This window comes from Schistosoma haematobium, chromosome 4 (genome assembly GCF_000699445.3).
Source record: "Schistosoma haematobium chromosome 4, whole genome shotgun sequence".
Classification (NCBI taxonomy): domain Eukaryota; kingdom Metazoa; phylum Platyhelminthes; class Trematoda; order Strigeidida; family Schistosomatidae; genus Schistosoma; species Schistosoma haematobium.
Genome location: NC_067199.1, coordinates 30113071 through 30125570, shown reverse-complemented (window position 1 = coordinate 30125570; position 12500 = coordinate 30113071). Strand labels below are relative to the sequence as shown.

Sequence of the window (12500 nt, the reverse complement as noted above, 5' to 3'; positions counted from 1 at the left end):
CTGGCAAATTATTCTGTGATTAACTACATTATCAAGTCTTGATGGTCTAGTTTGCTTTTATGTTTCCGTTTGTACATTATTCCATGGACGATTTTTAATTTGCTGTATGGAAATCATCAATCAACAAAGTATATTTTAACCGAACATGTTGGTAAATAAAATCTACTACGAACTGAATCTATTTTGTCTTCAACCCCATGTTATTGTTAGGACACAGTTCTCAATTAGATTAATTTAAGCAATATTAAAATATAAGATTAAAGTTTGGTATTCATCGACTAGAGTAGTTAATGATATATTTGGAATCGATGGCTTTTAGTCATATAACTCATTTTAAAAAAAACGATAAACGTAGTAGCGGTATACCTCTTTAATAGATTATGATGAATCAACCAATCATAAATCCATTATTAAGATTTATATTAAATGCCTTAAATATACAGTTGTTGAGACTCTCGAAATTGTAGCACATTATCGTCTTCTATGTCACATCAGTAGTCACATAGGTCATAAGTCTAACTTATAAACGTTTTCTGTTTTCATTTAGCTAACTATCTGATATTCTGATTTGCAATTCTAAAACTTGGAAAATCTTGTGATAAGTATGGTAACGAAATGGATAAGTGAACGTTATGTTAGTGGCGTAAGAAATGACATAAATTGATGAGTTGAGAATGTCGTTCAGCAAGTAATGAGACATTGTGTTAATCTGTCAGTTATTTATTGTATAAATTGTTATGCAATATAAATTTAACAAACATCCTAATCTATCTTACCATACGACAAACTAAAGTATTGAATTTTATGATACTAGTCAAATAAGTGAATTTCAGTACTTTTTCAACGGTATGCATAACTTTCATTTGACAACCCTATTAATTAAACCATAACAGTCCAGTTACTCGTGATTAACGTCAAGATTTTCCTAGATTTCCAGTGAGTGGTTGTGACTGGTAGAATTTAGACATCAGGAGAGAGACAGTTGTCATCAGTGTTGGTTGGTGATCACTGTGTTATAACCTAAATTGGTCGGAGTTAACACTGTGTGATTGAATGCTGACTCAGTGTTTCCAATGTTTAAGTGTTTAGCGTGAGAAATGAAAATACTGGTTTCGATCCCTGATGAAGAGGATGTGTAAAGATGAGAGATTTCATATTGCGACAAAACAGCTATTTAGTGCCTCCTAGTTTCCAACATTACCTTAACTGAGATCAATATTTAAGGAATACAGCATACAAAATTCTAAAGTCGTTAATTGACTGAATGATTCTTTTCCTACTGGTATAGATACTCTATTTAGTTTATGATTAATTTCACTCTTGTAAATCTAAAAGATGACTAAACGATGTCACATTACACTGTGAAGGTATCTATCCCAGGTAAAAGAAGTGTAAAAATTTCAGATCTCGGATACACGTGCAAATGAAGTGTACATATATACATCAAATTTTCGATAATGATATTACAGATATATCACAATCAATATCAAACTCAATGTTATTTCAATCCGAAATTCAAAGTCATATTGTACCGACTAAATGTAAAAGAAAACCATTCGATTTACACAAACTTTAATTTAAATTTTACACGGTTTATTATTGTTCTTTATTTATTGAATTTTAACGATTGATCCTAATGAAAAAGATGTTTCAAGTCAATTTTAAAAGAGATGCATTCCGATTTTGTACATGTAATAAAATGATTGATGTTGATGATGATGGTTGAATTCATGAATTATAAAACTGAATATTCAACAAACAAACCTTAACCATACAAAGAGAGGGAGAGAGATAGATGTTTTCTCTATATTATTTTCCATCAAATAACACTTTATAAACGGCAACAAAGTGATTGTAACCAGAAAGTATTTTTAATCGAACATGATGTAAATGAGTATCGTTGATTGGTAGTTCTGTAATTTGTAGTTGTCCATCTGAATGAGGTAAAGTTTTTTCGAACTTCAATGTAAAATTATCTGGTTCTGTATGTGAACTAGTTTCAACCTGTTTGACAGGACGAGAATAAAAATCGTATATGAAATATGGGAAGTGAATTAAAAAATGGTTACATTACACTGAATATATAGGTAAATGTGACAAATATATTGGATAAATAGGCGGTTATAATAATATCATCAAAAATCCACAATCCAATCATATTAAATAATATGAGTTAGAGAATAATAACATTTGACCGAATACTTACTTTTAAAGAAGGCTGATTAACAGATAATCAACCATCAATATATACAAATATTCGTCAATGTTAGAACGAATAATTTGACAAAAATTGGGCTCCGAGTATAGAGAAGCCATTATATGTGAAAATTATATTTGAAATAATCTCAGCGATTGAAATTTAAATAATTCCAACGTTTCGTTCAGTAAACTTATCTGGACTTCTTCATAGCAATACCCTGGATGGAACGTTGGAATTATTTAAATTTTAAGTGATTTCTAGATATAATCATCAGTATAGATCTAAAAGTACTAAACGGTAGGTGAGAAAAAAGCTAGACAAATTATTTCTTTGAATATACTTTAATCCGAATTCTAATGCTTCAAAGTGATTTATTTGATGATGCTAAATTTCCAGAGAAATTGGGGTGTAGTGTGATTAAGCACTATTCTACTGGTTACATGTTATTGACATGTCATTGATTGTTGATCCAAGCCACTTTTAAAGTTAGATACTTGACGTAATCTCCAAAAAACAGTTATTGATAAACAAAATTGTTTTTTACAAGGATAGAAAAGAGTGGTGAAGTTCAATGAACAAATAATGAAGGGATTCAGCAAAGGAAATTTTTTTCGACAATATTATTTACAAAGTCTTTACAGTCGCCTTTATTATGATTTAATAAATACAGTGAGTCCATAGAATTGTGAAAAGAAATTATATCATGAAGTATTTGGAGATTTCAAGTATTATCCAGGTGTTATAATTCTCTCTTATGGTTATAACCCAGCTATTCCTATTGCTTAGTATTTTCGGACACCGATTCACTCGACAAGTCCCCAAATCAGAACACGGTCGAACAGGAAAGAGATTATATTTCAAATAACAAGGTTAGATGAAACTAAGAAGCACAGTAGGAAAAACGTCAGTATATTTATAGTTTTTACATGAGAAGATTTCTAGAGTGTTCTCCAAGCATCGACTAGCGCTGATCAGATATGAATTAGCCAATCAGCGTGCCCCAAAACAGTCGTACATTGAGCATGCTTTAATCCAATCTATGTCCCGCTAACACCAGGGGTTAATGAACAATATAGAAGTGGAAACAGTTTATGGGCCAGAAATAAGTGGGATAATTGTCAACTTGATGGATATAAAGAAATAAAAATTGTAAAGGTGATAATAACAGTTGAATAATAATTAGAAAAAATTGTGTTGAGATAACAACTGGTTACTAATTGTCAAAGTAAAACGTAATCGTACAACAGGAAACTTAGACGTATTAGAATGTTATAGCCACGGGAGAATACGAGACTACACGCGTTGTTTTGCACTCAGAGTATGAACTTGAATGGGCGAATTTCTAAAGCATCAGCAGTGCGAAACGTTTTGGTTTGATCTTTTGATCACACTCCTTTAACCAAATAGATAGTTTTGAACGATGATTCTGGTGGAATAACGTGCTCGGGGTTGGTGATGCGCTTCTGTCTTGAGTTGCTGATTATTTTGGATTCTCCTTATATACATTACCCCTGCGATGTATGCTATTTATAACCGCAGATATAGGTAGTGTGTAACACCAGTCGGAAATGAAATGCTTGTGAGCAGAAGGTTGAGAAGATTGAAAAGAAATGAAGAGAGAAGGAAACTGAATGAAGGAACAACGAGACTTGAGAGCGACTATTCAAAGATGTCCAAACGATGTATTTGATGTATAATGTTCACATTTTACTAAACCACTGTGATGCTTTATTGAACAATAAATTGGTTTTCTTCCATCTGAGTTCTCGTTCACTACAGCCTGGGTAATGTTCCCAGAACATTGTTTTTAAACTTTCTTTCCTTTGTTGACGTCTAGATCACTACACAACTGTTCTTTAATACTTGAAGTCTCCACATATTCAGCGATTTACAATATCAGAATGATTGTACAGGTTTAGTAAATAATATAATCGATCAGAAATCTTTCTTTGCTGAATTTCCTTTATGTTCTTCAGTGACTTATTTGGTTACTTGAACACGTGACAGCTAAAAATGATGAAGGCTAATAAATTCATAAGGCGATGTGATGTGAAAGACTTACCACTAAATGCCTGTATGTGAATCTGAAGATTAAAAGTTTATACAACTAATTTTCGACTGATCTGTGGAATTTCCAAAACGAATTTTAGCACTTTGATAAGCATTAGAACTGGTGGGAATAAGCACTGATGTCATTCATTAAAAGTTTATAATGCAATAACGATTATCAAAGAAAGGTTAATGGGATATACACCTATATGAGAAGGATTTGTACTGAGCTATCATGATATTATAGCAGACTGTACACTTATGAACGTGTTGAGTTGATGTTTGCTAGCTATGGAAAAAACTGAACTAAACACTAATAGTTACTATCAGAGAATTGTTTTAAAAAGGTGAGTACCGCATAGACATAAATTTCGGATCCAGAGAGACTGAAAAATTTAAACTCATATTGTTTATCTCCACAGTTTAACATGGCTTATTACAAAGCATTTATAGGATTTCATATACTAAACTTTGTTAGAATTTGTTTATTAATAAGGCAGGTGGTACCATTTCAAGTACAATTCACGTTTGAACATTTGCTGATCTATATTGTCGATAAACATTACCATTCAACCTCTGGTAAAACTATCAAATCCTACATAGCTTAGAGTGTCGAGATACGAAAAGAGTTTAAGAGAAAGTTTACACAAATGTTACCAGGAGCAAAGTAAGAACAGAACAAAATCACCAACATTTTAGTCAGAAACTCGATCTATTTTATAATACTCAGTAGTATGAACTTTTCCGATGATAATCATATTTGAATAGTTACTATTTTCTATAAATTCACTCGCCTTTACGTGGAAAAAAATGGACTCTATGGACATGAAAAATTCCCTAGTTAACTTAGCGTAACTAATGTGCTTGCTAACGAATATAGTAAATTGTCCTCAACAAATCTTGTTCCTTAAAAAACAAGATGAATTTACCCAGATTCTGCAGATCTACTTGCTATCATACAACAATATGAAACGCAATAAGTGATCTTATAGACAAACACCCTTTAATCTGGTCACTAGGGGTTAGTTAACTATGGTACAAACATATGTTTTTAATGTAGGTGCTAAATAGTCAGAAATTAAGTAATATGAGTATATCTAGATACAGAAAAAAGACGAGAACAATAAAACCACCAACAAAGTAAAAATCTTAAGCATAAGTATCATAGTATGGCGGTACGAAATATATATTTAAACCTTGAAGCTCAGGACAGAAATTACAAGAAAATGTAAGACAACGAACTTCACTTCACTCTCACTCTGTTACCCAATGAAATCTAAGGTCAAACACAAAAAGTCAACTTGATATATATTGGCTGGTACTACCCGTGATATTCGTAGGTTATCAATGTAGAGTGTACAACACCACGCTTATTAATTTAATTGTAAAACGAGACATATCATAACCATTTAGTTTCAAGAAAGAAATCAGCAGGAAATACTTAATGAGAAACAGTACATTTATTGACTAAGTTTTAGGTCCTCCACAATAATTGATATATGGTGCTGTATTCTCACATAGATTTTAAATTCTAACTTTGTACTGCCTTTGGATTAAGCTTCAAAACATCAGGAATACACTTTGTAGTAAATGAAAAAAAGTAATCGTAAAACGAAGAAAAGTTCTGTCAGGCCTTTCTGGCAACTGATAAGGAAGCGATGTACTCTTATACGTTTGCTTAAAAAGGTTCTATTGCGGATACGTGTATTGGACTAACTCACTAACCCACTAACATTTCAATTTTATTTGACTTAAAAACCAGTTTGTTTTTTAAGCAAGCGGTAAAAATTGCCTTGTATTTATGTTCGTCAATCGTCCTGGGCACATAACCTTGTTATAGCCTTACTGAGGATTCAAAATGACACTCTCATATACGTATCACCATTCTTATCAGTACCACAACATTACCTACGAGGACTTTAGTTTGAAGACTGAATTTTCTTGGCCAAAAGATAGTTCAACCACACACGATCATTGTATCTGCACAAATAATCTTTATTCAAGATACGCTTCCCTGGTCTTAAAGACATAGCTGAGGATGTGATCACATCAGTAATAATCAGTTCAGTAACAATAAACAATAGCACTTGAGGTTGACATCCACGTATAGTAAAGATGATAATATATTGTCATTAACCTCATGTCCAAACTCTTAACGATCAAAAGTTCAAACTGGTCGTCTAAATCAAAGCTGGTAAACTAAAATAAATATTATTCTGAATACATACGCAGAGAGCTTTGACCCTGCTAGTAACGATCTTGATTTGGCTGACTTTCCTTGGTTGATCGAGTGATATAACCAACATCTGAGGAAACAGACCGGTGGTAATCCAGAATGAACCTTTCCTTTTATCAAGAACATTCTCCGGTGGATGACTTTTACCCCAGGAAGTTGCGAAGCTGACGAAGCAACCATCCGATCCCGAAACGCAATCCATCAAACTTCAAATGTGCGGTGTTTTATCGTCATGTCGATAAGCACAAAAATATCTCAGTTAAAAAAATTACGTGATCATGTTCCTTCATTTGAATCACATTATTTTTGCTTTAGTAAAAAAGTGCAGCTTTGCATTTTAAACTTAAGCGCGGAATGTGAATTGTGCGTTATCTTGATCCTGGATAGTTAAATTATGCCTAGCATTTCTGGTGATTACCAGGTGGGTAACATATTTTGGGCGAAGGTCGGTTCACATCCTTGGTGGCCTTGTATGGTTTATCATTCACCTGATGGAGACTCGTATGTAAAGGAGAAAGGTTTGTTACAGTCTAATGGTTAGTTGAATTTTCAGGGCGTTCATTCATATATCATGTGCAATTCCTTGGACCTTTAGTAGAAAGAGCTTGGGTATCTGCTAATAATCTGATTCCATTTTCCGGCAAAAAAAATTTCGATGAATATGTTCAAGAGAAGCTACGCACAACCAAAGATAAATCTGTAAGTGTGAGTGGGTTTTGTTTATTTTGTGCTATAGGAAAAGATTAAATTTGAGAGCAAATCTGTTTCAAGTAACAAAAGCATTTGGATCCAGTCATGGAAGGAAGCCGAAGTGGCGATGAACCTTACAGTAAACGAAAGGATTGAAAGGTTCGGTCGGATTTCTGTCAAACAGAAATCTAGAAGGTTAGACAAAGCTGAAGAAGGTATTTGAGGCCCAGTAACTTACATCTCTCTAGGGGAGCTTCTAGAATTGATGAGCAATGTTCCTTTGACGATAGAAGAAGAGGCAGAATCGCTATCTACTTTCTTGAAAGATGAATTGGAAATACGTATGCAGAAAAATCCAGAGCTAGATAAGAAAATGCTTGAGGATGAGCTGAGATCGCAGTGGCCTGCACTTGATATTGCTGAAAAACGCAAGTATCTCCGTGATCAATTGGGCATTTTTGATGATCCCTTGCAGGTGAATTCAAAATTTTGCTAATTATTACATATTCTTTTTAATATATCTTGTCTTAAAGTTCAACCTTCAGATAATTTTGTGTAATCATTGATGTTAACTCAACTTATCAGTGAGTTTACATATACTCTGACATTCTTTACTAGTTTTCCCTCGATGACATTTTTTTGCTGATACTTTTTTTAGGCTTTACTCGTGATATATCCATTAAGTCGAATGTATTTATCGTACACTAACTAAAAATCAGTATATTTAGTTGTCTGTACACTGGTGTGTAAGGGTTTGTTTGGATTATTTATCGACCGTTTCATATCTAAATCAAAATATAATTTTAGATATCGGATTCCATTCCTGTTGTGACAATCATAGTGGAATCAGTTTAACTAATATAGCGTTTAAAATACTAGCCTCATTTATACTTCAGTGTTTAACTAGAGCTTCTAAAGAGCAAACTTGAAAAAATCATGCTGGTTTCATACATATGCGTGATTGTAAAAACCGAATATTCATCCTTCGGAAGGTTGTGGAACAGAAATACTTTTCGACGTCAAAAAAGTATTCCTTGACCTCAAGGCCTTCTACTCTGTTAATCTCTAGGTACTGTGGCAGTATCTGCCACTGAAAAGCTTCTCAAAGAAGTACGTTAACTTTCCACACAGGCCCTACTTAAACACTACTGGTCGATTCAGAGCTTATGGAGAACTGTCATTGGAAGAATATTCGTCAAGGTTGTCCGCCTCCCCAATTTTTATTAAACTTTGTCATAGACATGCTTGAGGAGGTAACATTTTCATCACCTGACTTTTCAGATATTAATCTACCAGGCGACTCATTTGTTGACTTGGAATACTCAGATGATGTAGTTCTGGTTGATGATGCCGACAAATTCCAGTCTAACCAACTTAATAATGCTGGCATATTTGGGGCGCGGTTCTCTCCATCCAAATTCATTATGTGGCCTTCAAGATTGGCTTGCTTCAGCGCCTGAATTAGTGATAGAGAGTAAAGTAGTTGGATGTGTCGATCACTACACTTATCTCGGGAGTCATATCAGCCTTTGTCAGTGAGTGTTTGATGAGATGTCGGCACGGATTCACAAGCTTCAGTTGGCTTCTGCCAACTTACATCACTTATGGAGTAGGCGACATGATCACCTGTTAAACAAAGGATAATTTTACTGCACAGCAGTCTGTTCTCCTCCACTCTATGGATGTGAAGCACGCTCATTAAAAAACAGAAGACATTCGTAGGCTACTGGTATTCAACCATAGATGTCTTCAAACTACTGCTCGTGTATTTTGGGAACACCGAGTAAGCGATGTCTGGGTTGGGGATAGGGTACTAGGTAAGGATGGTGTGTCAGTTGGTGAGGTAGAAAATCCTCATCAGCCGACGTGGTTGAGACATGTGTTAGGCATGCCCAACGACCACCTATCAAGGTATCAAGTTAGGAGATATCTGGTGTACAAGTCGGCTGTAAGAAAGGTAGGGACGTTCAAACGGAAATATGGTATCAGTCCATGAAGTCGTTGAGGTACAATACGTGGTTGGGGTCCGCGTGGTTATCACAGCCAATGGTTAAGGACTTTGAATGATATGGCTCAAAATTTTTTGCAATGGTTCTGTTGCATCCATTCTCTATGTTCTCTCGAATTCTGAGCTTCTAAATCCCTCTTCATTTGTTTTTTTTTATCTCACTAGTTTATATTTTCTCGAATTGTGTCTTCGATGCCTATTCTTTTTATTACCAATAATACTGTTACTATCTTTCTTATTCTTGGATTCGGTCTGACAATGTGCTAATGCAGTAGTGCAACTTGAATATATACGTACAAGGTTGTACGTTGTGACTGATTGTTCCAATAGTTTCTAACATCAACACTATTATATTCAGTTGTATTCAGAAAACTAATGTATGACCTTGCTCAAAATAATATCCGGCGCCTTAACCGAGTTGGTGAATATGGGAGATCCACCTAGGGGAGTTGGAAAACACTGAATCCAAACCAATGGTGCACATGGGCCCCAGTATCCTGAAGGAAAAATTGGCGTATGAACCTATCGTTGTTCACCGGCTACCATGGGACTGCGTTGCTCCACTGCCCTGTGCATCAGACCCTTAGGTCGAAGGCCCCCTAAGAAAGCCACCTGCTTCGGTTTGGGCACCCGAGTAGTATCCCAGCTCTCACACAAATCGAATGATTTATTTGGTGCCTCCTTGTACCAATGTTCATATGTTTAAATAAATAAATAAAAGATCTAATCCACAAAGCAGTGGAGTAACTTGAGGAGATACAGTCCCATGGTAGCCGGTGACCAACAACAGGTTCATATGCCGTCTGTTTCTTTAAGATTCTGGAGCCCATATGCACTATTGGTTCGGATTCAGGGTTTTCCAACTCTCCTGGGTGGATCTCCTATATCCACCAACCTGGTTAAAGCGCCGGACATTCGCTTTTCACCCTCTCAATTTCGTAAACAACACCCTCTCTGCAAAAAGGCAGTGATTAGGACTTCCTTGGCAGTGGTCGTACGCACGTGGCCATATGAGAGCATTTGAAGAGGGAGAGCTGACTCTCCCCACTCTCGGCCGTACCATGACATTTGGGGGCTAATAAATAATTCCAGTCACATACCAACCATGTGATGTATTTTGATTACCTAGGTATCACGCTAAACAAGAGTTCCGAATTCAATTCATTAGATCTAAATAATTTTATCCGATTGGTCTTCAAATTTAATGGTTAGTTAACGTACGCGATTGTCCACTGTCATTTATTCCTATATTTTCATCATGTAGTAGTTGATAAGAACGTCCATTATTTCCTGGTGTAAAAGAACTCTGAATTTCCAGCTTTCCTTACAACTTATTAATAAACAGTATTCTTAAACTGTGTGGATCCTTGACATACAAATAAAAACATTTATCATTACAGTCGTAGTAAGTGGTCACCTTTAACACCAAAAATTGAAAGTTAAATTTAACTAGCAATGTTAACCACACTTTAGTAGATTGATGGACACTTTCGGTTATGCTCTTCGATTTTTAACGTTACAGTGGTTACCAACATACTTAAAAAAGTTTTTCGAAACAATCAGATCTACAAAGTGCCTATTCGAATACTTGACTAAGCCGTCGTGTTGTGTTTCGTCCAGACGGTTGAACAGCATCGTTTAGTTTTTTATATTTGCTGGTTGACACAAAACCGTACACATGATTTAAACTTCCGAAGTAAACAAATCACAAAATACTTACTGTTGCCTTGATTAACACCTATCAACGCAGTTAGATGAATAGCAGATGCGGGACACTCACTAAGCCCTAAATACACATTTATTTAAAATGCGATTTTGGACTTATGTATGTTATCCAGAATTACTATCTAGATTCCTAGCCGAATAATGTGTCATATCGGCCTTATCCTTTCTCAATCGACTGAAAAATTTCCTTTTCTACGTCAAAAAAGCCAGTTAAATATTTGTATTTAATATAACGGGGAAAAGAATCGTATTTTGTTTTTTTTAACTTCCGCTTTTATTACTTATCAACCATTTGTTATCTGGTAATTTATATCACCTCCGTTAGTTATTGTGTAGACATACTAAAGTTTTAATTTGCTAATGTATATTCAGTTTAGTTCTTGGTTCTGCTTCTGAAATCTATTCGGTTGGGATTTGAAGAATCAGTTTTTTAAGCAACTTGTTATTCTTTACCATCTCAATCATTTGATCATACAATAAAGTCCATTTTCTAGTCATAATACGTGCCTATAAGATATGCTAGAATCTTCGAACTTTCTTTTCAGCGATTAGAAAAAAGTCGTAAGTGCAAAGAAACTACCAAAGTCAATGAATCTGTAACAAAATCTACAGATCGAACTCCTAAGTCAAGCAAAGTAAGTTTACTACTAACATTTAAATTTTATTTATTTGCCTTTCTTCTACACTTTTTTACTGTGATAATGCGTGGTCATCAATGCCTAATTAAACACTTCTAAATTTTCTTTCATTTGCTTTATTTCTTTCCAGATTCAGTTATTGTAATTAGAACATTTGTCTGTTAAGATGTTAATTATTGAAGCCTTATGTGTAATTCATTTTATTGAAAAACTAGACACATTGAGCTTAAATACTACCGTCTACTTTCCAACTCTATTTTCATTGTTTATTGTGACCTGGAATTTGTTAGAATTTTTAGCATATTATCGTGTCAGTCGGTAATCAGGGTCCACAAATTTACCATTTACTTTACACTTCGAAAATCCATCTCAGGATTCAACACCTCTACTCACTCTTTGTGGTTAACCGTTAAAAGTAGTGGAAGAGGTCGTGTTTCTGGGTAGTTGTTTGAGCGCTTTGGTGCAATAGCATATGAAATCAATCTACTAGCAGTAAAATACAAATTAAAACTGGGTGATGAAATAGGCAGTGGTCAGTTCATGACATGGGACCTTGATATGGAAAACAACTGTATATAACTGCCGTCTGGAATCCGAGAAATTGTCTAGCTCAGTGAATTAAGTCTATACCCGAAAAGGTTCATAATCGAAGCCATCAACGATCGTTTTGTGAGACAGACAGACATCATTAACTTAGACCCTACCAAAGATTTGAGTTGGTCCATTTTGCGATACCGTAATTATCCTGACGAGATGAAAATAACGAAAGAGATCGAAGTAATGTAGCTGCAATGATAAAAAGCAAAACTAAACTGTGAGATAACTTTACAAAACAGACTGAAAGGTTATATATGAACGGGTTCTGTAACTACAGATTTATGAAAAGACAAAAAGTGAATACACTTGCTCTATTGTGACTAGTTTTCAGTCACATCATCCAGTTTCCAACCAATC

The 12500-nt window shown here is 34.8% G+C and overlaps 2 protein-coding genes across 2 annotated transcripts in view; one reads left to right on the top strand and one right to left on the bottom strand.

Moving 5' to 3' along the window:
• Positions 1–780: 780 nt before the first annotated feature.
• HSPB11 (Heat shock protein beta-11) lies at positions 781–6704 on the bottom strand. Its single transcript, XM_051216174.1, has 2 exons — positions 6478–6704; positions 781–2004 (listed from the first exon to the last, which is right to left on the bottom strand). The coding sequence occupies exons 1-2, from the start codon at positions 6685–6687 to the stop codon at positions 1810–1812; spliced, it is 405 nt and encodes a 134-aa protein (XP_051066736.1). The 5' UTR covers positions 6688–6704; the 3' UTR covers positions 781–1809.
• A 127-nt stretch (positions 6705–6831) lies between these two features.
• Positions 6832–12500, top strand: part of WHSC1L1_2 (Histone-lysine N-methyltransferase NSD3) — a 31013-nt gene continuing 25344 nt past the window's right edge. Inside the window, exons 1-5 of the mRNA XM_051216173.1 lie at positions 6832–7003; positions 7039–7184; positions 7222–7390; positions 7424–7650; positions 11454–11543. Coding sequence (XP_051066735.1) covers positions 6880–7003; positions 7039–7184; positions 7222–7390; positions 7424–7650; positions 11454–11543 — 756 coding nt within the window. The 5' untranslated portion in view covers positions 6832–6879. The remainder of the gene's footprint in view (positions 7004–7038; positions 7185–7221; positions 7391–7423; positions 7651–11453; positions 11544–12500) is intronic.